This window comes from Lepidochelys kempii, chromosome 6 (assembly GCF_965140285.1).
Source record: "Lepidochelys kempii isolate rLepKem1 chromosome 6, rLepKem1.hap1, whole genome shotgun sequence".
Lineage (NCBI taxonomy): Eukaryota > Metazoa > Chordata > Testudines > Cheloniidae > Lepidochelys > Lepidochelys kempii.
In genome coordinates, this window is record NC_136385.1 from 14,733,826 (window position 1) to 14,759,575 (window position 25,750).

Below are 25,750 nucleotides of genomic sequence, written 5' to 3' on the forward strand. Positions count from 1 at the left end.
TTTAGAACAGCCCTTAACAGATTTGAAGACTGTTGTCAGATCCCCCTTCAGTCTTCTTTCCTCAACACTATACATGCCCAGTTTTTTTAACCTTTCCTGATAGGTCAGGTTTTCTAAACCTTTTATCATTTTTGTTGCTCTCCCTTGGCATCTCTCCAATTTGTCCACATCTTTTCCAAAGTGTGGCACCCAGAACTGGATACAGCACTCCAGCGGAGGCCTCAACAGTGTCCTACAGCAGAATAGAGGGGACAGTTACCTCCTGTCTCCTACATACAACCTTCCTCTTAATATGCCACAGAATATTAGCCTTTTTTGCACTGCATCACACTCTTGATTCATATTCAAGCTGTGATCCACTGTTACCCCCAGACCCTTTTCAGCAGCACCACCGACTAGCCAGTTATTCCCCATTTTGTAGCTGTACATCTGATTTTTCCTTCCTAAGTGATGTACTTGTGTTTCTTGAGTTTCATCTTGTTGATTCTCCGATTTGTCCAGGTTGTTTTGAATTCTAATCCTGCCCTCCAAAATACTTGCAGCCCCTCCCAGCCTGGTGTCAGCTGCACGTTTTATGAGTGTGCTCTCCTCTCCATGGATGGATGGATGGATAAGAGCAGGAATGGAAAGGAGCATCTCTTATCCTTGCAGAACATCTACTGCACCTACATTTATTCCTCTGACAGCAGGAAATTCAGAGGTAAGGTAAACCCCAGCTCTGCCCCACAACCTTACCTCTGCCCCTCAGTGCTGTGGCAGGAGGTAGTGGGGACATAGACTGTCAGTGTGGTGTGGCCAGGAGGACTGTCTGAGGAGATGTGCCGGTCTGGGTGGTTTGCTGTGTCCCACAGAACTGTATTCTTTCATTGGTCTGCATGCACCACAGCTGCCCTGCACTGTGTTAGGAGCAGCAGCTGAATATGCGAGAAGGGCGTGGGCACCCATGGGCTCATGTGCCCCACCACTCATTTCTGGGCTGAGCTCTGGGGGCTGTGCGAGGAAAGGAGCACAATGGTCTCTTCTTGCTGCGGGCTCTGAAGTAGAGATGCCAGGGCTCAGAGGAGGTGATGGTCCAGAGGGAATCCTTAGGTCAAGGAGTGGGACCACTTGGCAGCTCTGGGGTGGCCAGTGCAGTGGCTGGGGATAGCTGGGGTAGCCAGTTGGTGCTCATTAAACCCAGCCTAACTGGGATTCTTTCCTTAGTGAGAACATGGTCTGTCAGTTTCTCCTGCTCTCTGCTGTGGCCTATCCAGGCAGCAGGCAGTCTCAGCTGAAGGGCAGAGTATGCCATGTCTGTGAGGGGTGGGTTAGGGGGTCACTCACAGAGGGCAGAGTTAAGGCAGGGGTGGTGTTTGTCCCGTGGGACTCCTCCAAAGCTGAACTGGGGGGGGGGCCCTATCAGTGACCTTGCACAGACAGTGCATGTGAAGTCATGCTGTGCAGAGGGTGACATTTTGAGCCCTGCATGGCACTGAGCAGGACGGAGCAACTGATGCCCAGCAGGCAGCATCTTGGTCTCCAGGGGGCCCCTCGCTGCCTCAGGGCCCCCTACGATTGCATGAGTTGTAAGCATCTAACGCTGCCCCCGAGTTAAGGTAGCAGGACTGGATGTTCCTTAGTCCTGCAATGGTTTCAGCAGAGGTGGATTTGATGTTCTGGAGGGGTGCAGGGCACTGCTCCACACCTTGCCCTGCGGTGGTAAAGCTTTTGGGCAGTGACTGCCCTGTGTTTATGGAGGATGCAGTGGCAGGGAAGGGGGCATGATGGGGGTGGGGCGTGGGCAGGTCCGGGCTGGCCTTGTGCCCCTCTTGCACACGCATTCCCTGGGACTCACTCTGCCCCCTCGCGCATTCCTTCCTTGGGACACACGCTGCAGCCCCGCACTCACAGCCCGCGCTCCGTGGCAATAGCCGGCGCGGCCCCCCGGCACACTCGCTCCCGCTCCCCAGCCGGGTGCTCCGCACTGGGCATGCCCCAGCTGGGTTTCTATATAAAGCCCGTCTGCCTTAATCCCTGGACGTTCACAGCCGCCTCTTTCCTGCCGCCAGCCAGACGCCACCGATCGGGAGCCGCTGCTGCCCGGGGGTAGGTCAGAGCCTCCGCCCGGCCCCGGGGTGTCCGAGCACCGCACCCGGAGAGAGGCACCGGTCGGAGCCGCTTTGTCTGTGGATCGTGGTGCCCCGGCTGCTGGGCTGGGGGATGAGGGGAGCTGAGGGGGCTGGTGGCAACGGGGAACTGGGCTGGGGGCTGCGGGGAAGCCGAGGCTGTGGGGGGCTAGGGGCTGCGGTCCCAGGCAGCATCCCGGCACGGGGCTGCCTGGGTCGCCTCCCCAGCCCAGCCTGTTGCACGCGGGGCGAGACGGGCCGGCTGGAGGGGCGCAGGGCAGGCGCAGTGTCGGGGCTCCTGAGCCATGCCGGCGCTGGCCCCGTCGGGAGCGGGTGCAGGGCTAGGCCGGGGCCGGCGGGAGCAGTGAGCCCGGGGACTTGCGGCCTGGCAGCTTCCCAGGTCCCCCGCTGCATCCCCAGGGGATGCCCGTCCCGCAACATCGCCACACTGACCCCTGTGGAGAATGCGGCGCGCAGCTGCGCGGGGGTCCCTGCGGCCGGGCCCCAGCGGAGCGGACATTCTGACAGGTCGGGCCCTTTCTGGGGGGTGCTGTTCTCTCTGTGCACCTCCCCTGAGACAGGTGCACGGTTGACACAGAGATCAGCACGGATTTCAATGGCGCCTTGCTGATTGACACCAGGTGGGGACGGGGCTGGTGCAACCACTAGGCGGTCGCCTAGGGCGCCAAGTGGTTGGGGGCGGCCAAAAGCGCGCTCTGGGGAGGCGGTGGAGCGGAGCTGAGCTGGGGGCAGGGGGCCGCGGGGAGGGCCGCCTGCAGCAAGTAACGGGGGTGGGGTGGCGCCCAGGGGAACCGCTCCCTCCCCCGCCTCTGCTCCGCCTCCCCCCCTGAGCACCGCCCCGCTCTGCTTCTCTCCAGCCCAGGCTTCAGCGCCAAACAGCTGATTGGCGCCCCAAGCCTGGGAGGCTGCAGAAGGGGGGGCCTGCTCCGGGAGGAGGCGGAGCAGAGGTGAGCTGGGGAGGGGAGTTGCCGCACGCGGCTCCCGGGCGAGGGGAGGGAGAGAGAGAGAGGGCGGTGGGGAACTGTCGCAGTGGGGGCGCCTAGGAGGCGAAACATCCTTGCATCGGCCCTAGGTGGGGATCGGCGGGTGCCCATAGGGATTTGTCGCATCCAGTCCCTGTGTTCCTTGCTTGTCTTTCGGTGGCTCTCTCTAATAACAGCACTAGAGCTGCACATAGGTGCAGATTGCATCTGTCTGAAGATGTTGGGGTAGGACAGAGGCTAGGAACAAAGTCCTGTCCCTCATTCTGTCATGAGCTCTGGACTGGCAGATCCCTTCCTCCGCCTCAGAGCTCTACCCATGAAGAGGAGCTTGCAGTTGTGGGATGGGCGTGCAAACCATCACCCCGCACCTCTCAGCTCCACACGCCTGTGCCTTGGCTCTGGGATTGCTGAGTCACCCCCATCTCCACTGGGCCACTAAACGTAAAAGCATCTCTGATCTGCAGGGGCAGCCCTGGCATGAAGAGTGACCCTGACTGACCAGGGAGTGTATTAATGAGGGATTCGCTGGGAGAGCCCAGAATGGGGCTGGAAGATGCAGGCAGACAGGCCTTGGGTGGAAAACAAGTCAGTGTAGCCATGCAGCATTTTGTCATTACTCTCCTTGCCTTAAATCAATGTTACCCAGATGCTGCAAGCAGCACCCCGGGTCCAGGAAGCTGCCACAAAAGGATCAACATTGAAAGTGTCCTCTGAGTTAGCAGCTCATGAAATGAGTGGGACATGACATGCCTCTCGGAGTTACTGTCTGCGGACTCAGGCAAACACTGCTGCGTCAGTCACAGGGGTGGGTCACACAGTTTAGGGCTATTGTCTCAGGCTCTGTGTGGACTCAGGTAAACACTGCTGTATCAGTCACACTGGGGGCAGTTCGCAGCTCTCAGAGCTACTGTCTCAGGCTCTGTGCAAACTCAGGCAGTTGCTGAGGTGTCATTTCTCCTTGGGCCACATTTAGGCTTTCTTCCCACCCACAGCAGCTGGAGACTTCTCTATTAAATGAATTTTGGAACACTGGGGAACAATTGAGGTCTGTCATAACCCTCCCCCTGCCCCACCCACACCCCGGGCTCCTGGTTAGCTCTCTGTGCTCCCCCATAGAGTTCGCTCCTGTCCCTGAGAAACACTGCCTTAAATTATAATGTCTAAGTATTATCCCCTCTATTGGAATTTGGGAAATCTTTATAACCCTAAAGGGCGATAGAATCACAACCATTTCTTCCTAGCCCTTGGCATCAGGGTTTGTGATGATAAAAAAAAGAGCTTGTTTTGAAGTCAAGCTTGTGGTTTCCAAAGCTGACTAATGTCTTTAGCCATCCAGCTCCCAGGGAAGCTCTCAGAATTTACGCGGCTTATTCCTGGCTTGACTTCGAACATCTCAAACTCCATTTCTAAATTGGATGCTCTTTAAAGTCAGGCGTGGGCTACAATTTGATGTCCAATGCAAATTTTCTTTACAGAACAAACAAAATGCTTTTCTAGGTCAATGTATTATTTGTATGATGGTAGCACATATGCGCTTCAACTGAGATTGGGGCCCTGTCGCATCAGGTGCTGCACATGGACATAAAGTCACCGAGGTTGGGGCTCCGTCATCATGCCGGGCACTGCACAGACACAAAGTGAGAGACAGCCCCTCCCTGCCTTGACGTGCTTACAATTGAAATAAAGGATCGTTATCTCTGTGTTGCGGATGGGGAAACCAAGGCACGGCTTGCTTAAGGTCATAAAAGGGAGGCAGTAACAGTGCTGAGCATTAAACCCAGGTGTCCTGCGTCCTTACCCCTTCAGCACAAACCCGTCCTTCCCGCCAGAATAATGTGTCTTGTTTCCTATAATTAAGCTCCAGTTCCACCAGTTATGTGAGATGAATTTGTAATCCCCTGCCCTCCTACTGCCTTGCAACCCAAACACTGCAGCACAGGGAAGCAGGGAGGGAAAGGGACTCTAGACAAAGGGGAAAGTGTCATTGTCCCAGCGCTGGGTGACCACAGATTGGAGGGGAGGGAGAGGGGAGCCTGCACACTTGCACCCCAGGAGTGATTCCAGGTGGCGTTGGTGACACGGAAGCGGGGTTTATTTTTTTGTAACATGTGGGGCCAGAGCGTCAGCTGCTGCAAGTGGGCACAGACTCAAGTGGAGTGATGCTGATTTTGATGCCAGCTGGGGATCTGGCTCCATTGGCTCTGGCGGACTGATGTTGATTGGCACCACACCATCACTGGCTCATGGGGCTCCAGACAAATCAAGGCTGCCCAGGACTCTGATACCACAGCGAGAGGCACTTTAACATCCCAGCTGCCATTGGGCAGAGTCCCAGGTGGCTTCATGGGCATGGCAAGCTGTGCCAGGGGCTGTCCAAGAGTCACCGGGTCGGGCCTCTGTCCAGCGGGGGAGGACACAACCTGCCCAGGATGGGGTGTCACTGCCCGCCCCCCGTGGTCCACTTATCGGTAGGGCCTGCTCTCGCTTGGCTGGCAGGGCCCTCCTGGTGCTGTGGCACTTGGCGTGGGAGTGATTGGAAGTGAGGGAAAGGCACATGGTAGGGCTGAGGGTCTGCATAGGCAGAGAGGCAGAGATTGACCAACTGATGGGGATTCTCCGGAAGCTATGCAGCCCCTGTGCGGTGCCCGTCCTGCCTGCACATAGAGCCAGACTGGGAGTGCATAGAGGTAGCTGTGTGCTGGAGGGATCCTCCCAATTCCAGGCCCTGCCTCTTACTCCGATGTTGCTAAACCAGGCGGGGGTTGGGGCCGGGGCGTGCTATTCCAGCTTAGGGGCTCTTATATCCTCAGAGCAATCCCAGCTCCCGGGGTGCTTTCCCTAAAGCTCCCCTCACAGTCCTGGCCTCTCACAGGCCCCAGGGAGTAAGGATGGGGAGCGCAGGGCCTGGCTAGGGATGCCGTGTCCATCTGGCCAGGAATCCGTCCATCCACATCTTGTCCTTGCTGCACTGACTGACTCCATGGACCCCATAGAGGAGAGGGGTAATATCCTGCCTCCCACGCCCCCCCCCCCGAGCCCCTCCTGTCCAGTCCCACCGGGGAGGGGCTGACTCTGCCCTACTCCTCCCTGTCCTGCTCTGCTCCCAGTGTCCCCTCAGCCCCTTCCTGGGCAGGGGCTGTTTCTGCCCCTCATTTAATTTCACATAATCCATTTTTCATCCCTTTCCCCGGTGATTGTTTTCTCGGGCAGGGAGCAAGGGAATGAGACAGATGGAGGAAGGGAGGGGGTGTCCAGTAATGAGATTCCCACCCTCCCCTGGCAGAGCTGCATGTCCCTGTTAATCCCATTGGGGGTGGAAGGGTCACCTTGGGTATGCCTGTGCCCCTGTGGGAAGCTCCGGCCGTGGCTTCACCCCCTTAAACCCTCTGAGGTGTGTTATGAGCATGGCAGGGGTCCCTCACTAGATGCTGTAATGCAGCCATCTCTAGGATGGAGCCTGGCAGCTGTGTATAGAGGGAATGCCTTACCCTGTGCTGAGGTGCAGCTGCCTCTGGGGTGGGGCCTGGTGCTGATTAATACCCCAAAGTGCCACTGCACACCTGTGCAGAAGAGGCAGTGGAGAGAGACCATCTGGGATGGATTGTGGGGGGATCGTGGAGGCAGAATGGAATTGCCCAGGACACCTCAACTTGTGTCCAAATGGGACTTTTGACCCCCCCAGGGGACAGGGCTGTGGTATATGATCAAAAGGAAGCATCTCATGGCACAGTGCCCCCTAGTGCTCCACTGGGGCATTGGGGGCGGGCACTGCCTGCGAACGGAGAGTACCCCACTACTGCATCCCCCGCCCTGCTCTCTGAAGCAATGCACTCCAAGTGCACCAGCTCCAGTCCAGAGCCCTGGGGGTGGTGCCCGGCGCGTGAAGGGCAGGGACAGTCTGAGAAGAGCTCCACAGTGACCAGTCGGTTGGCCCAGGAGCTACACATGACAGCTCAGCTGACTCTCACCACCAGGGACAGGAGGGAGTGAGGGGGAGAAGTTTGCCCTGGAATAGCTTTGCTGGGGAGGGCAAGGGAATGGCAGCTGCTGGAGAACAGATAAAGAGGAGGGATGGGCTGATGGCCAAGGCTTGGGACCCCTGGGTTCTGTTGCTGGCTCAGGAAAGTGAGGGACGTGCTATAAATTCAACCTCTTGTTCTCACGGCTCCTCCGCCCTGTCCCAAGGGAAGAGTTCGAAGCCCCAGCCTAGCCCTACTCCCATGAGGAATGATCCTGCCTTGTCAGCTGGGTGTCCTCTTTGTCAGACTCCTGGGTTCTTGGGATCCTGCAGCCTGGGGATACTGGTTCTCAGCAGCATCCCAGAAGCAGGGAGCTCTGAGCTAGTGGGGCTAGGGAGTGGGGCCCTGTAGTCCCTGCTGAGCCAGCACTAGAGGTTTGGGGGATTACCTTAACCAGCCTCTGTCCTTGGAGCTGGGAATGTCTCAGCTCTGCGGCTAGGAGGAACTGCACAATGAGCATCTGGGGCAGGACTCAGAGACTGCCTGGGACATGAGCCCAGACAGGAGGGGACCCCCTGGCCAAACTGCCCCTATCACTGACCTTCAGAGCAGGGCCAGCTCAGCTAAAATGCCCCGGGGGTCACAAAGCTCACCGCTCTGCTAATGTCCCTTAATCCTGACCCGCAGCCCCTGCTATCCCAGCCCTGGGTTCCCCATCTCACCTCCGTCCCAACCACAGCCCCCCTGCTATCCCGGCCCTGGGCTCCCCACACACAGAGCTCTTTTGGTGCCCCTCAACCTTGACTGACAGCCCCTGCTATCCCAGCAGTGCTATTCAGGTATTCAGCGGTGGGCGCAGGAGCCTGACGCCGGAACTGACCGGCTGTGTGGGTGCAGTTAATGCTGGAGGAGGGGTGAGCAGAGCATGCAACTGGCGCCCCCTGTGGATGGAAGATGGGGTGACAGGCTGCTCCCCATTGCCCACGGAAACCTGCAACTGGTGCCTCTCTCTTTCTCTCTCTTCTTTTTTTTTTCTCTTGCAGCTTCTTTGCTGGCAGGATGGTGAGTTTGTCCCGCTGCTGTTCCCCATCCAGCCCCCTGCCCTGCCTCAAGTCCCCAGGAACCACTTCCGGGCCCTCTAGTCCCAAGTGGGAGCCAGTGTCCTCGGCCCCAGGAACTTAGCAGAGGGATTTGGACTCAGGGAGGCAGGGAAGTGGGGGCGTGGGGGGGTGTCCAGCTGGGGAGGAGGGAGGTCTGAAGCAGGCCCTGCTGTACTGGTGCTAATAAGGGGGAAAATGGTGTCCGATTCCCTCAGACACTGGGAGACTCCTGCAAATTACCATAACTGTGGGAGTCTTCTAGCCATACTGCTGGCTGGGCACTGCTGTGGGGAAGTTTGCAGCACCAGGGTCTGGTTGGGCACTGCCAGGTACTGTTGTGGGGAAGATCACAGCACCAGGGTTGGTCAGGGTACTGCTGTGGGGAAGTTTGCAGCACTGGAGCCCTAGCTGTGCCGTGCCAGGGCACTGTTGCACAACAGCTCTGGCGAGGTCTTGCACTGGGTGTGTGGTGGAGGAGGGGGTAGGGCGTCCCAGCAGGAGGCAGAAATCTCTCCCCTTCTCCCTACTTCTACTCCTGCCTCCCTTCCCTGAGCTCACTGACCCAGGCAGATCTGTTTACAGCCTTGCTTCTCAAGCTGCTTAGCTCCGGCCCCACGTGACCCGCCCCCTTTGGGGAGGAAAAAGAGATGCTTTGTTTGAAAACCAGCCCCTGCCCCAGGCCTCTGCTGCCCCTGGGCAACTGGCACCTGCCTCGCCCACCCTGTGGGGCTTTACCCCCCAGCCAGAGCCATGCTGCCCCTACACAGGATCCATGCCCTGGGGCACCAGCATTCACACTCCCAGCCCCGCCCCCAGGGGGATCTGTGCCCCAGGGCACTAGCATCAGGATTCACACTCCCATCCCCATCTCTGTTGCAGCTGTCTCTGGATCAAATCAATGTGGATCAGCCCCTGATCCTGAAGGAGCTGGACTGGGCTGAGCAAGAGCCCCTGCCATCACTCAGTCCCCCGTGTCCTTCCTGGCATCAGGACGTGTCTCTGGACTGCAAGTCCTCTCCAGAGGACACCCAGGCGCATGCCTGGACTACTTACTACTACAACCTGCTGCAATGCACCTTGCAGCAGGAGGGGCTGCCAGAGACAGTCGACCGCACCAAGGAGCCCAGAACAGGTGCATGCCAGCCCACCCAGGGTGCCACCACTCGCATGCTGGGGCTACAGCACTGCCTTACAGAAATCCCTCTTGTGGCATCAACCCAGGGGGATCTGGGAGCACAGCGCCCTCTAGTGCTGGGCTGAGAGGTGGGGCATGGCCAGGGTAAGGAGGGCAGCAGCACAGCACCCCCTAGCATAGACTGGGAGATGGGGCATGGCTGGGGTATGAAGGACAGCCACATGGCACCCCTTAACCCGTGGTTTTGTAAATCCTGTATATGAGGGGCTGGGGCACCCCCAGCATGCCTAGTTCCAGCACCACTGCCCTTAGCACGAGGCTAGGAGATGGAGCATGGCTGGGTATGGAGGGCAGCCACATGGCATCCCTTAGCACCAAGGCCTAGAGGGCAGCACAGTGCCGTTGGCGGGAATAAGTGGTTAATTCCTCCCCTGTGTCTCTTAGGGTTCAGCTCGGGGGATGTGACCATCTGCATCCTGGGATCCCCGACCTCGTACCTGTCTGTGCTGCTGGAGGGTAGCTCCCAGTGCCCAGGTGAGTGCCACATCCTGTGTCCCTGCACTGCCATGTGCTGTGAATTCCTCCTCCCCCTAAATCAAGGAATGGGTGGGAATTCAGTGCCCTGTTTGCCCTGAATACCCAGGCTGGTTTGCTCAGTTGGGACCAACCCTGGCACAGCACAGGGGACTGTAATAAAACATAGGATGTTACAGCGTTATCACAGAAACCCAAAATCATAGAAGAATCACAGAAGTGTATAACTGGAAGGGACCTCAGGAGATCATCTAGTCTAGGCCCCTGCCCCTGCACTCACAGCAGGACTAATAACTAGACCATTCCTGACAGCTGTTTGTCTAACCTGCTCTTTAAAACCTCCAATGACGGAGATTCCACAACTTCCCTAGGCAATTTGTTCCAGTGCTTAACTACCCTGACAGTTAGGAAGTTTTTCCTAATGTCCAACCTAAACCTCCCTTGCTGCAATTTAAGCCCATTGCTTCTTGTCCTATCCAAGGTTAAGGAGAATAAGTTTTTTCACCCTCCTTTGTGTAACAACCTATTATTTACTTGAAAATGTCAGTGTGACGGGTTCCCCCTCCCTGCCGGCCCGCCCCGTCTGGGGTGCCACCTGATGTACTGGGTACCACTGAGCTCACCCAACCCACTAGCATGGGCTCCCTTACTGTCCTGCTGAGCCAGGCCTTCAAGCCTCCTCCAGCACACACACAGATAGGGAAACACCTAGCTTCAGAAAAATACAGACACTGAGATCAGCTCAGCTAGGGAATTGCCCAGCACTCAAGGGTACGCCCCCTCTGGAGTGTAAACCCAAAGTTGTATTGTCTTATGCTGCACAGAGAACTATGCAACGTAAGTGTAATGCTGACAGACCCCAGTGGGTGGGATCAAACCTGGGACCTCTGGACCTTAGTTCATGAGCCTCTACCGCATGAACTAAACTGACTGTTAGCTAAGGCTGAAATTAAGGCTGTAATTGCTCTCTAAGTAGTCTCAGTGCCACTATAGAATACCACACCCAGGAGGTGTGTGGGTTACATAAGGTCATTGAAATTCACCCCCTCCTTCAATGTGGAGGAAGATATGCACAGCTTTTTCCCTCCAGTTATGAATTCAACAAACTGGTTTCAGAGAAAACAAAACCAAGTTTATTAACTACAAAAGATAGATTTTAAGTGATTATAAGGGATAGGAAACAGATCAAAGCAGATTACCAAGCAAATAAAACAAACATGCAAACTAAGCTTAAGATATTAAATAAACTGGTTACAAGTAGTAATTTCTCACCAAGTATCGGGGGTAGCCGTGTTAGCCTGTATCCTCAAAAACAACGCGGAGTCCGGTGGAACCTTAAAGATTAACAGACTTATTTGGGCATAAGCTTTTGTGGGTAAAAACCCACTCCATGCATCTGAAGAAGTGGGTTTTTACCCACAAAAGCTTATGTCCAAATAAATCTGTTAGCCTTTAAGATGCCACCGGACTCCGCGTTGTTTTAATTTCTCACCCTAAATGTTGTTTTAGGCAGATTGCAGAAATTCTTGAAGGCAAGCTGCTCTTGCTTGCAGCTTAAAACTCGAGGTATTTCTTTCACAGGCCAGACACTTTTCCAGCCTGGGCTCAGTCCTTCTCCTCCCCAGGCCAGTCTTTTTTTCTTAGATCTTACCAGCATTCATCCTGGGCGGGGATTCAGTGAAGAACCATCCTGAGTATATCACTCCCCTGCCTTAAATAGGTTTTACATATGACAGGGATCCTTTGGTTTCCAGTGTGGTTTCCCCCACCCCCGTGGAAGAATCATAGACTATCAGGGTTGGAAGGGACCTCAGGAGGTCATCTAGTCCAACCCCCTGCTCAAAGCAGGACCAATCCCCAACTAAATCATCCCAGCCAGGGCTTTGTCAAGCCTGACCTTAAAAATATCTAAGGAAGGAGATTCCACCACCTCCGTAGGTAACGCATTCCAGTGTTTCACCACCCTCCGAGTGAAAAAGATTTTCCTAATATCCAACCTAAACCTCCCCCACTGCAACTTGAGACCATTACTCCTTGTTCTGTCATCTGCTGCCACTGAGAACAGCCTAGATCCATCCTCTTTGGAACCCCCTTTCAGGTAGTTGAAAGCAGCTATCAAATCCCCCCTCGTTCTTCTCTTCCGCAGACTAAACAATCCCAGTTCCCTCAGCCTCGCCTCATAAGTCATGTGTTCCAGTCCTCTAATCATTTTTGTTGCCCTCTGCTGGACTCTTTCCAATTTTTCCACATCCTTCTTGTAGTGTGGGGCCCAAAACTGGACACAGTACTCCAGATGAGGCCTCACCAATGTCGAATAGAGGGGAATGATCACGTCCCTCGATCTGCTGGCAATGCCCCTACTGATACATCGCAAAATGCCATTGGCCTTCTTGGCAACAAGGGCACACTGTTGACTCATATCCAGCTTCTCGTCCACTGTAATCCCTAGGTCCTTTTCTGCTGAACTGCTGCCGAGCCATTCGGTCCCTAGTCTGTAGCAGTGCATGGGATTCTTCTGTCCTAAGTGCAGTAGCCCTGCACTTGTCCTTGTTGAACCTCATCATATTTCTTTTGGCCCAATCCTCTAATTTGTCTAGGGCCCTCTGTATCCTATCCCTACCCTCCAGTGTATCTACCTCTCCTCCCAGTTTAGTGTCACCTGCAAACTTGCTGAGGGTGCAATCCACACCATCCTCCAGATCATTTATGAAGATATTGAACAAAACCGGCCCCAGGACCGACCCTTGGGGCACTCCACTTGATACCAGCTGCCAACTAGACATGGAGCCATTGATCACTACCCGTTGAGCCCGACAATCTAGCCAGCTTTCTACCCACCTTATTGTCCATTCATGCAGCCCATACTTCTTTAACTTGCTGGCAAGAATACTGTGGGAGACCGTGTCAAAAGCTTTGCTAAAGTCAAGGAACAACATGTCCACTGCTTTCCCCTCATCCACAGAGCCAGTTATCTCATCATAGAAGGCGATTAGATTAGTCAGGCATGACTTGCCCTTGGTGAATCCATGCTGACTGCTCCCAATCACTCTTCTCTCCTCTAAGTGCTTCAGAATTGATACCTTGAGGACCTGCTCCATGATTTTTCCAGGGACTGAGGTGAGGTTGACTGGCCTGTAGTTCCCGGGATCCTCCTTCTTCCCTTTTTTAAAGATGGGTACTACATTAGCCTTTTTCCAGTCGTCCGGGACCGCCAGGAGTTTTCAAAGATAATGGCCAATGGCTCTGCAATCACATCTGCCAACTCCTTTAGCACGATCATGGAATCCAGTACCAGATAACTTGATCACATGACCCTGCAGTGTCAAAAGCAGCCATGAGTCAGAGGTTGTTTGTAGCATCCCCAGGAAGACTTGTCTGTGGGTGATAAACATCTTCTGAGACCTTTTGTTCTTTCTAATGGCTTTTCCTCACAAGGAGCCAGCTAGACTGATTGTATTCTGTCTAATGGGCATTCCCCAGGTGTAAACGCTTTTGTAGAACAGATATATAATCAATATTCCTAACTTTAGATACAAAAATGATACTTGCATACAAATAGGATAATCATATGCAGTATGTCATAACATTTCCAATGATATTTCACATGACCCATCTTGCGTAAAACACATCTTTGTTGTGCCCTACCCATACCATAACAATCTCTGTGAAGACTATGGGGTGCAGCGTCACAGTCAGAATTCAGCCCAGATTCTAGTATCACATCCTGACCACCATCCCCTGAACCTAACTCTTCCCCTTATACCTGCCTGCTAACCCCCAGTCTACATTGGGAGTAGAGTCAAGGTATAGGGACAGGTGAACAGTAACCAAGACATTTATGAATTGACTTTTTGATATGTTCCTTGACCCTTCCAATTTCCTGACTTCCCAACTTAAAAAGAAATTTGAACTACGATGTTCTAATAACACCGTTTAAATCAACTGGATCTATTTACCATCCAAATTCTGGGTTAGCAACATTTTTTAAACTAGAAATTTCCTTATTTATTGTTTGGTTTATGAAAGGAAACAAAGGCTCTTCAATAGAGCTCTGTGAATAACAAATTTTTCCATTCGCTGGCCGATATGGAAAAAAAATCTGAAACATTCAATAAACTAATATATAAAAAATTTAGTTTGGGGCCAAATCATAGAATCTCAGGGTTGGAAGGGACCTCAGGAGGTCATCTAGTCCAACCCCCTGCTCAAAGCAGGACCAATCCCCAATTTTTGGCCCAGATCCCTAAATGGCCCCCTCAAGGATTGAACTCACAACCCTGGGTTTAGCAGGCCAGTGCTCAAACCACTGAGCTAAGAAAATCAAAGTGCATTTCTGAACAAAAAGTGATTTAATAAAAAAAAAATCAAAACATTTTGATTGTTTTGGAATTTTGAGCAGGGGAGGGAAGATTTTTGACCAGAACAATTAGGTGAATTTTACACATCTGCAAAATGTTGACCTAAATCTGCAATTTTGGCTGAAAAAATTTGCAGCTGAAACAGTTTGTCCAGTTCTACTTTTAAGTGTTAGGTGGCAGCAGAAATAAGCAGCAATGTGTCCGGGGCAGGGCACTTGGGATAAATGCTAAAGGAAAAATATATATTACCTTTTATAACTGGACACATAAACCAGTATGTGCACGTACATGCACACAGATTAGGGTGTAAAAATCAGTTCAGAAAAAAGTCATAGACACACTGTTTGCGAGGGGAGGGGTTTTAGGGAAATATATACAGGAGAGGTATGCAAATAGATGCTCTGTCCCTTAACTGCAATTTGCAAACCGTGCGAGCTTTGAGGAGAGTTTATCCCCTCCTAGGGGGGAATCCTGACTCCGGCTCCCCTGCCTGCCCCTGTGGAGCTTATAGACTGTGCAGGCCCAGAGAGGATGCAAAGGAGGAGCGCTGAATACCAGGATCTCTCTATTTAAATGGCATTTCTGAGTCAGCAAGGACCTGTTCCAGGGGTGCATCCACAGCCCTCAGAGATACACGTTAATCTGCCTGAGAAAATAGTTCCACTGGCTGCTCAGGGCGGCTCCTCCCCCACCTTGGTTGCCTCACTTCCTGATTTCCCCCCCTCCCCACAAGCAGGGCCCAGTGATCTGGCTGGTGAAGAGGGTTCCTAGCCCTGGGGGCGCTGCAGACAGTGACATGGTTGGATCAGGTCTGAGTTGGGACAGCCCATCTACGTAAGACCCAGCCAAGGGCCTGGGAGCAGGTAGCGCTTGCCTATAAAGTTTGCCTGATACTTTCCATTCTAAGACCCTGTTTTCAGTTGCTTCTAACTTTGCCCAGCTTTAACTGTTGGGGCAGAACTTTCCCATGCTGGGTGTCTGCTTCAGGCTGTTTTTTTGGGAGGAAATTTTAGCCCAAATGGTTTAGCTGTTTCTGGGAGGGGGAAACAAGTTGTAAAAAAAATTCTTCCTGCCGTTTTTCTGAAACGTTCTAGCCCCCCACCCCCAGCTTTGGAGCTAGGCAGGGCCGTCCTTACCCATACGCAAAGTACACAGCTGTGTAGGGCACCAGGAAATTTGGGGCACCAATTGCCCCAAATTTCCTGGTGCCCTACGCAGCTGCGTGCTGCTCCAGCAGCCAGCCCGATTCCCCGGCTGAGCCACCCAGGAAAGCTGCCCCCACCCCTGCTCCACCTCTTCCCCATGATCCCCGCCCCTTGGTCCCAGCCCCTGCCCCCACTTCACCCCTTCCCCAAAGCCCCCGCCTCTCCTGCTCCGTCCCCACTCCACCCCTTCCCCTAAGCTACATCCCCGGGGACTGCAGAAGGAGTCGGGTGCCCTGCACTCACCGGGCAGCGGGAAGTGGAGTGACCCGGCCCCAGCCCACTCTGCTTTGCTGGCTCCCAGCCATGCCATCGGTGAGTGCCGGGGGCCGGTTCCCCCCTGCTCCCAAGTCCCAAGGCTGGGAGCCAGGGGAGCAGAGCGGAGTGGGCTGGGTCCGGGTCACTCCACTTCCCGTCACCCCGTGAGTGTGGGGTCGGACCTGCCCTGCACTCACCGGGTGGCAGGAAATGAAACGACTAGGCCCCAACCCGCTCTGCTGCTCTGGCTCGTGCTGGGGGGCAGTTTCCCCTCTGCCCCCCAAGCCTGCTCCTGCCCCCCCCCCGCAGAGGCCTGGGGACGCCTCCCCCCACACTTGGGGGTGCTTGTGTAGGACACCAAAATGTCTATGGATGGCCCTGGAGCTAGGACTAGAAATTGGGGTGGGGGGGCAGGGAGGGGCAGGTCGCCCTGGTGTCAGGGACTTGCCTTTTGCTGGCCCTGTGGGAAGGCAACCAAATTTGGCCAAGTTATCAGCCTTTGAAAAATCGGAGTGTGCATGTGCTCGGGAAGGATTTGGGCAGCTAAATCCTCTGAGGACTCTGTCCTCGCTGAGCATCCCCATCCCGTCCACTCCGAGATCAGGCCAGGCTGCACGTGTGCCAGCCCCACAGAACGACTGGGCATGCTCCAGCCCGGGGATGCCAGGAACTGAGCAGGACTTTCCCAGCCATTGCTGTTCCTGGCTGTGGTGGTGCCAGGCACCAGAACTGACTCTCTCTCCTGCGCTCTCAATGACCCCTCTCCCCAGTAAAGGGGTGGGAGGAAACTGACTGGAATCAAAGGGGGGAGAAGCAGGGCAAGGGCAGCATGGGGGAGAGGTGGTCAGAGGAACTGGAGGGTATCTAGGATCAGAGGGGGCTAGGGGCTATATCGGCCAGAGGGGTGGGGGGGTAATGAATAGGAGTAAAGGGGGAGTGGATATGGGCAGGGGGTGGATAAGGGTAGATAGGGAGTAGTCTTTGTGTGGGGGTGAATAGGGGGAGGGCTTAATATGGGAGGTAGGTAGGAGGAGAGGCTGGTGTGTATGTGTGGTGGGGACAGATCAGACAGAGGGAGGGGGAGGGGCTGGTATGTGGGGGGTGAGGGAGAAGCCGGCCTGTATGTGGGGTGGATGGAGAAGGGCTGGTGTATGGGGAGGGGGAAGGGCTGATATGTGGGGGCTGAGTCTGGGGGAGGAGCTGGCGTCGGGTGGATTGGAGCAGAGGGGAATGGGGGAGCAGGAGGAAGCGTAACCGTAGTGAGGCCGTCCCTAGCTCTCCGTGCAGGCTGAGGATTGTTATGCCCCTGACTGGCTCTGGCAGTGTACTTGGGGCTATCCTGGCCTCTCCTCTCAGCTGTAACCTTGCCCTAGCAAGGTCCCTGGGCTGAAGGACTCCAGCCCGGGCCTAAGTGGAGGGCTTCCAGCAGTTGTTCCACATTCCTGGCATTTGCCTGCCCGGTCTCCCTCGCTGGGTGCTGGGAACTGGAGCCAAGCAGCTTAAGTTTCCCTTTGGCCCTGGAATGATTCCTGGCTTTGTTAAAGCTGCTTACTCTTGGCGGGAAGCCGGAGCCCTGGGTGGGAGCTGGGTGGGAGCTCTGTGGGAAAATACAATGGCAGCTCAGCCCCATCAGTCATTGATAAGGAGAGCTCCAAGGTCCTTCCTCGGGGAGAATCCAGCAGCTTGACAAACGCCGTCCAGGGGGTCCCTCTCCTGGCCCTGCAGTGCAGCCACCTCTGGGGTGTGGCAGCTGTTGAGTCACTCTACAGCAGGACAAGAGCCGCAGGGGAAGCCTAGAATGCAATGAAGGGAGTTTGACTCCTCCGGCATGTCGGAACGCCACAAGTGGTTAAAGATCATAGAATCATAGAATATCAGGGTTGGAAGGGACCTCAGGAGATCATCTAGTCCAACCCCCTGCTCAAAGCAGGACCAATCCCCAATTTTTGCCCCAGATCCCTAAATGGTCCCCTCAAGGATTGAACTCACAACCCTGGGTTTAGCAGGCCAATGCTCAAACCACTGAGCTATCCCTCCCCCCCAATCTTGGTTTGTGTCTCTTATTTAAGGTGACACCAGCACCAGGAGTACAGCGCCCCCTAGTAGGGGTTAATGCTGAGTACAAGGGGAGAATGTCCTCCACTCTCTACAGCATAGCCCCCTCTAGTTCTGCACTGTGGCATTGGGGGCATAGACTGCAAAGGCAGAGCACCCCCTATTGAGCACCCTGCCCTGCTACCTGCAGCATAGTACCCCATAATGCTGTGCTGGGGCATTGGGGCAGCAGTGAGTGCATGGGGAGAGCGCCCCCTACTGAGTTCCTAAGTACAAAATAGGCTGGCACCTTCCTACCTTGTGAGGTGTAGGGAGAGGAGACGAAATCCCAGTAGAGGAAAGTCTGTTAATTGCTGTATAAATAGCAGCTTTCTGATTGGCTGCTGGTGATGTAATGGTAACAGATTGTCATCCGCTTTCCCCCCTCCTTCACCACGGACCTCCCCCTTCCCCATCTCTCTATTTCTCTATTCCCCATTTCTCTATATTTCCTTGCCCTTCCCTATATTTCCACATCTCCCCCGCCCCCCCCCAGGTAACATGCTGCTGTGCCTGTCGCCCAGCTGGCTGGCCAAGGTGCCCTCTGAGCAGCACCCTGGCGAGTCATCCCTGCTGGTCTCCAAGGCTGTCTCCTTCGAGCTGGGTGGGTGCACGTGCCTGGACGAGTTCTCGCCCCCGCGCCGCGTCACCTACTTCATGGGCTCCTTCGGGCCATGCAAGGAGCATGGGCAGTCAGCGGGGGAGCTGGCGCGTGACCTGGATTGCCCCACGGCGGGCTCAGGGGAGCTGGCCCGCCTTCTGGAGGACAAGCTGCTGACGCGCCAGCTGCTGGACCAGCGGGCCCAGGTGGGGGTGCCACCCACGCTGGCCTTCACCTTCAAGCGGCTGCGCCCACTGCGGGACGTCACTGCTGAGCGCGCCGTCCGCATGGTGGAGCTCAGTGGCAAGGAGGGCCAGGAGAACCTCATCCAGGAGGAGATTGAGGCCTTCCTGAAGGGCAACACCATGGAGCCCTACAGCCAGGTGAGCCTGCCGGGGCCGGGGGCAGGGCCCAGCAGTCAGGTGAGCCTGCGGGGTGGGAGGGGGCTGCAGTCAGGTGAGCTTGCTGGGAGTGGAGCATACAGCCAGGAGTCGGGGGAAGCCCTACAGTCACGTGAGCCTGTGGGGAGGTGGGACCCACAGCCAGAAGGGGAGTTCTATGGGGGGCCCTACAGCTGAGGAAGGGGGCACTGTAAGAGGGGGAGATCCATGGGGAAGGGAGAGAGGGAAGCCCTATGGGTAGGGATGGGGGCAGTGGCTGTGCCTGGTTGGCTCCACTGAGCAGTGTGCTGTCGCCCCCTGCAGGTGGTGGTGAAGCCATCGGGCTGGCGCTGGAGTGGGGCCCACGCTGTGACCTTCCATGCCAAGGTGGAGCAGGCTGCCGTGCTCCAAGCAGTGCTGGCACTGCTGGAAACCCTGGAGGAGGAGGAGAGCGCCCTGCTGGAGGCCTTCATCCCCACCGCCTGCCTCACCCAGCCCAAATCCCCCAACCGCACCTCCCCAAGTAAGGGACCCCCCTGGCCAGAGAGGCTCACACCTCATCACCTGCCCCTGCAGCCACCATGATTCACTGAGCCCACCCCCATTCCCACCCTGGCCCAGCCTTTGGAGATGGCGTCATGGGGCAAGATCTGGAGGGAAAAAAACAGGATGCAGTTGAGTTAGCCTGGGACATGAGGAGGGAAGGGGCACGTGCCATATTGGGAATCCCCCAGCCAATGTTCTCTCTAATTTTTGACAGGCTGTGTGTGCAAAAAATTTCTTCTGTGCAAATTGTTGTGCTTCTGTGCAAATTTTTGTGTGCGTGGTGTTTTACCGAGTGCACGGGGTTTAGGATCTGTGTGCGCGTGCACATGCGCACAGCTTAGAGGGAACAGTGCCCCCAACTCATTGGGGTGGCTGCCACTGCCATATTGCCCCAGGGCAGGGGGAGCCACTGTCATATTGGAATCCCAGTATCCCCCGGGGCAGTGGGGGACAGGTGCCATACATTCAGTGGGTGGTGGCCCTACCAGAATCCCAGAATCCCTCAGGACGGAGGGCACCACTCTGTGCAGCTGATTTGCATGAATCCCGATGCCATTTCTTTCTCTGCCCCCCTTGCTGCTTCTTTCTGTCTCCTTCCGCCCCGCTCCATTCCTACACCCTTCATTTGTTTCTCTTCTGTCGCCTCCATACCTTCCCTTTGTTTTCTCCACCCTCATCTCTTTTTTCTCCCCTCTCTCCATCCCCCGATTTCTTTCTCCATCTCTCTCTCTCCCATTTCCCTCTGTCTTTTTCTCCCCTGACTCCCTCTTTCCTTTCCTGCCCCTCTGACCCTTCCTCATCACCTTGCCCCTCCCAGGCAGCACATCTCCGAGGCCTGACCTGGCGATCCGGATCTGCACTGTCGTCTGCAGATCCTGGGGTGACCAGCCTCTGCTGAGCCAGGTAACGGGGCAGCCGTGAATACGTGCCCCTCACCCCGCCCTGCCAATGCAGCTGGCTGGGCCCCATGCCCCCACTTAGCCTCAGAATAGGGCAATGATTGATACGGTGAGAAGCTGGGGATCACTCATGCCCTGACCAGAGACAAATACAGAGGCAGCCCCCGGTGTAAGCAAATGTGGTATGGGGCCTTTCCCCTCTAGGGGGTGCTGGCTCTGATCCAGGCCAAGGGGGTGGGACTGGCTAGCTGGGAAGGGTGAGGAATGGGAGATGGTACTTTTCACCTCTAGGGGGCACCATCTCCAGTCTGGTCCAAGGATGGGGGGCATGCCTGGCTCAGAAGCCAGGGAATGGGGCATGGAGCCTTTCCTCTCTAAGAGGTGCTGGCTCCGATCTGGCCCATGTGGGTGACTGGCTGGCTCAGGGCAATGGGTAAAGTTATATGGAACCTTACATTGTTTTTTGGACCAAGTTAGTCATGAATTTAATATGATCTGCAAAAGTCTCAAAATGAAAAATCTTATCATCGTCACTTGTGACCTTTGAACCCAGGCCAGGTGGAGGTCAAAGGTCATAAGCTCACCTTTGTCCTGTCTGCAGCGTGTGGCACTGGACTGGGCTGGGTTTATTTTCTCTCATGTTCCCCCTCTGCCCACCCTTGCACATGGTACATTCCATTTCCTGAGCAGGAGAAAAGAGCCTCCACAAATCAGGGCTCTTGGAACCGTGAGACATGCGAAGGATCTGATTGGTTAGTACCAAGCTTGTTCTCTGGATGACCTCACAGTCAGCTCCCACTGCATGTGGTGGCGGGGGGGGAGATGCGGGGTTTTCATGGCGCTGGTTTTGTCCCCCCCCAGGTGGTGTGCGGTGTGGGACGGGCTGATAAGCCCCTGAAACACCAGGCCACAGTGCCCCAGAGCCTGGAGAGCAGCCTGCGGCAGCAGGGGGTGACAGATGAGGCCCAGCTTGCGGCCATCCGTGCCCAGGTCAAGCACAAGGCTGAGGCTGCCATGTCAGCCTTCCTGGAGCTGGAGGCGGGGCTGTCGGTGGAGCAGCGGGGGGGCCGACGGGCCCAGACTGATGTGATTGGTGAGCTGCCCTGTCAATCGTTGCCATTAACTATTTAGGGGGAGTCACAGAGTCTCGATCATTATTCATCCGGCCAGGGAGGATCCAGAGCAGGTGCTCCCTCCCAGTGCACCCATTAATGGGCGGTGTAGGGCAAAGCTGGCTGTGTTGGCTCAGCCCCAGCAGAGAGCCTCCCCCTTGCAGGCCAAAGTTGCCCTCAGCTGCCCCAGCATGAAGTGCCTGGCTGGGGTAGGGACCTGGCCCTAGTTCTTTGGCCCATGGTCTGTTAAAGGGTCAGGGCGCTGCTGCCCTTGGCAGGACGAGGGGAGGATAGCACCTTCACGGTATTTGTCACTCTGTATTTGTCACTGACCAGCTGGGACCTTCAGAAAGGCCTGTAGCCACACATGCATGTCCAGAGCAGGGGCCCATCTAGCCTGGTATCCCATCTCCAACAATACCCATGCACCTTGCCATGAAGCAGCCGGAGAAGGAGCCTCCTAGGGCAGTGGTTCTCAACTAGGGGGCTGTGAGCAGATTTCAGGGGGTTCACCAAGCATGACCAGCATTAGACTCATTCGGGCCTGGGGCAGAAAGCTGAAGTCCAGCTGCATGGGACTGGTGCCCCACCACCCAGGGCTGAAGCCAAAGCCTGAGCAACTTAGCTTCACAGTGGCCTCTGTGGTGTGGGGCCCCAGACAATTGCCCTGCTTGCTACCCCCTAACGCCGACCCTGGCTTTTATATGCAGAAAAACAGTTGTTGTGGCACAGCTGGGCTGTGGAGTTTTTATAGTATTGGGAGGGGAGCCTCAGAAAGAAAAAGGGTTGAGAACCCCTGTCCTAGGGGCTTGTTCTGGAATAACCCACCCCGTGAAACTTTCTAAGGAGTTAGACTTTAAAATTTTCCTTTTAACATAACTCTGGATGGTCTCCTCAGCCGGGTAAATGTCCAGGCCTCTTTCTACAAATCCTGTTAGCAGGGCTGTCCCTAGCAATTCTGGGGCTCTACACGGTCGTCCCCCCCGCGGGGGCAGGGCTGGCTTGGGAGGTAGGGGGGAACCACCCCGCAGCACTCACCGGTGGCGTGGCTGAGGCCAGGTCGCTGCACTCCCGCAGCCGGTGAGTTACCAGCAGCGGGAGTACAACGACCCGGCCTCAGCCACACCATCGGTGAGTGCTGGTGTGGGGGGGCTGGGGCACAGAAGGGGCAGGGGCCCAGGGGAAGTGGGGGAAGGCGGAGCAGGGGCAGGGGCCTGCGGAAGAGCTCAAGCAGAGGCTGGAGCAGCACGGGCTGCGCAGGTCACCAGGAGATTTGGTGCCCCAAATTTCCTGGTGCCCTATGCAGCTGCATGCTTTGCATATGGGTAAGGATGGCCCTGCCTGTTAAGCTTTTGGACACACTGAGACCTTGTGGCAATGAGTCCCACAGGGCAACTGAGAATGAGTATTTTCCTTGGATCAGTTATGAATTTGCCACCTTTCAGGTTCATCAATCTTTGCCTGTATAAATAAGAGAGGGGGAAAGGAGAGATTTCCTGGCCTGCCTTCTCTACCCCTTTTATTTTCATAGCGTTTAAGGCCAGAAGGCACCCTAACCAGGGCTGTGGTGGATTCTCCACCGCTGGCAATTTTTAAATCAAGATTGGATGCTTCTGTGAAAGATCTGCTCTCATTCTAAACCGGAATTAACTCAGGGAAGCTCTGTGGCCTGTGCTGTACCAGAGGTCAGACTAGATGATCACAGGGATCCCTTTTGACCTTGGAATCTATGAATTTGCTTGATTCAGCATCTCCTGCAATTCCTGTGGGGGCCTCTGGTCAGGGTCTTTGAATTCTTGTGCTCTCCAGTTTGGCCTGACTGCTATTGCACACCCATCCTGGCTGTTCCCTTGACTTGGCCATTTCCCATTGCAGGTGTGGATTTTCTCCTGACCTCGTCAGAGCAGGTGCTGCAGCTGATGGCCCTGGAGATGAATTCTCAGCTCTGCCTGGAGACCTGCGGGCTCTTCGAGTCCATGAGTCAGGCGGTGGGGGTGCCGGCAGGCGAGTCCTCGCGCCCTCTGGTGGAGACGATGTTGCGGCGTGCGCAGTGCCACCTCATGGAGGGCAAGCACGTGTTGGTTATCGGGGCCGGAGGAGTCAGCAAAAAGTTCGTCTGGGAGGCGGCCAGGGCCTACGGGCTAAAAGTAAGATGCGGAAACCGGGCCCCACGCTGCCCAGCACAGCCCCCACCCTCCGCCATGGAGTGGAGCTGAGGGAGATGGCTGTCCTTAGCCATGGGTCCGACCCAACATGGCATAACCTGCATCAGGGAAGAGAGAGCGAATGGAGGAGGTTGGGGATGCACCCTCCACCCCCAGCTGCAGGGGGAGTCCTCTCTGTCCCTCCCCCACATCCCAGCCATGGGAGTGCTCCTCATTTCCTCCCCTGTATCCCAGCCAGCCCTCTCTGATATCCCAGCTCTAGGGAGACTCCCCTGAGTCTTCCCCACATCCCAGCCACAAAGGGGCTCCCCCCTGCATCCCAGCTGGACAGAAACCGCACCTGAGCCTTTGCTAGGGGGCTGCCGCAGCCCAGGTCACAGGTGGATGGGAAAGTGCTTCTCCGAGGGTGAGCTGGGGATTATTGTCCCGTCTGTGCTGACCCTTGTCAGGGTGGGTGCTGGAGGTCTGGCACTGGGGCAATGTGGGGAGTGATTGGGGGCAGGGTCTATGGGGTGCTGAGCTTCCCGTGTCCATTGTGTGCAGAATCAAAAGTCCTGGCAGCTGGGCAGCTCCTGGAAGGGACATAAGCCAGTGTTAACCATGGTTACCTTTGTGCAGGTAGCTACTCCAGATCTATCCCCTAGGGCTACAGCTCAGACCTCTCTTTGCTGAGGGGGTGGTAATGCATCAAGGGGCACACCAGGGAGCCCCATAAGATCTCTGGATGAGAAAATCACCTTAACTCTGACCCCTGGCTGTCCATCCATTGCCAGTCCGGCCCACAGCCTCAGGTCACTGAGCCATGGGTGTCTCATCTCCTCCGCCCCCGAACCTCTCCGTTCTAAATCACTGGGACCATTCATGTAGCCTACAGCTCTTGCTCTCCCTTCCCTTTGCCGTGCCCTCTCATGCCTCTGCTTTGAGGCCGTCTGGGCACATGGGGACGTGGGCCTGAACGTCAGCTGGCGAAGGAATACTAGAGAAGGGGCAGGAGTGGTGTGGGGAAGGGGAGATGAGTGCTTGACCCCAGACAGAGGAGAACCAGGTCCCAGCCCAGACACTGAATTGAGGCAAATACAGTCTGTGATGGTTGCTGCAATCTGGGTAATGGAACGGTCTGTATCCCAGCCCAACGTCACACCACTGTGGGAGACAGGAGCAAGTGGTCTGGCCCATCTCCAGCCCCAGTGGAGTGGGGAAAAGGTGGGCAATTCTGCCACAGCTCTGGAATAGCAGAACGTTCCTGGAAAATTGATCAGCAGTGGAATAGTTAATAGTGCTGCTGTCTTTAAATTTTCCACAAGCATTAGGCTCTGGAGTTAACACCTGCCAGCCTTGACATTGTTAGCTCCTGGAGTTAGATCTCATGAGGCCAGCTAACTTCTCTCACAGGAACACCCCTCCCCCCCCAAATCCCAAGCAAATTGACTCTGCTCAGAGGTGTGAGAAAGGAATCCCATGGCACAGCCCTGCCACTGATGCTGAGTGCAGTTTCCTAGGCTGTGAGCACTCCTGTGTACTCCCCCAGCCCCACTTTCTTGGCAGCAGCTCCAGGTTGGTTCCAGGCTGGGATTTGGTCCTCTGTGTCCAGGGTGGCACTCAGCCCAGGCAGGTTGGGGTGCCCTTTTGTGTCAGTGCTGGCCCCGCCCCTCTGGCGGCTGGTCCCTTCCCAAAGCCCCTGCACAAAACTGGACGCAACCATGCCGGGCTTGTTCTTGGAAAGCGTTTAGCATGCAGATGCACTCGCCCCCTCAACCTGGATGGAACATCCCATCTCCTCTTGCCTTGGGGTCCAGGAATGCCCCATGGGGGCTGGCACATGAGGCCTGTGACCACACCGTCTCCTCCTCCCCACCCCATGGGGCCTGGGCATAAGTGGACCATTCCCAGTCTACCCCACCCCTCCTGGGCACGAGTGGATCATTCCATCCTGACACAAATGGGCCATTCCATATCCCCCCACTCATCCTGGGTGTAAGTGGACTATTCCATCTTCTCCCCCTCCCCGCACTGAATGGTGCCTGGGCAGGAGTGAAGCGGTCCATTTCCTCCCCTCTACCATATGGAACCTGGGTGTGAGTAGACCATTCAGTTTCTTCCCCCTACCCCATGGGGCCTGGTTGTGAATGGACCTTTCTGTTTCTTCTCCCCACTTCATGGGGCCATGGGTGTGAGTGAACTATTCCATCTCCCTCCCTGGATGCACATAGACTATTCCATCTCCTTCCCACACCCCTCGGGGGCATGGGCACACATGGACCCATCCCATCTCCCTTCATAGAAATGCTTGGACCTTTC

The 25,750-nt window shown here is 55.7% G+C and overlaps 1 protein-coding gene across 1 annotated transcript in view; it reads left to right on the forward strand.

Moving 5' to 3' along the window:
* The first annotated feature begins 1,872 nt into the window (after window positions 1-1,872).
* The window catches only part of CARNS1 (carnosine synthase 1), a 29,529-nt gene continuing 5,651 nt past the window's right edge, over window positions 1,873-25,750 (forward strand). Inside the window, exons 1-9 of the mRNA XM_073346853.2 lie at window positions 1,873-2,085; window positions 8,112-8,130; window positions 9,048-9,300; window positions 9,748-9,837; window positions 18,246-18,733; window positions 19,055-19,253; window positions 20,094-20,179; window positions 21,037-21,268; window positions 23,163-23,434. Of these exons, the coding sequence (XP_073202954.1) occupies window positions 1,970-2,085; window positions 8,112-8,130; window positions 9,048-9,300; window positions 9,748-9,837; window positions 18,246-18,733; window positions 19,055-19,253; window positions 20,094-20,179; window positions 21,037-21,268; window positions 23,163-23,434 (1,755 nt within the window). The 5' untranslated portion in view covers window positions 1,873-1,969. The remainder of the gene's footprint in view (window positions 2,086-8,111; window positions 8,131-9,047; window positions 9,301-9,747; window positions 9,838-18,245; window positions 18,734-19,054; window positions 19,254-20,093; window positions 20,180-21,036; window positions 21,269-23,162; window positions 23,435-25,750) is intronic.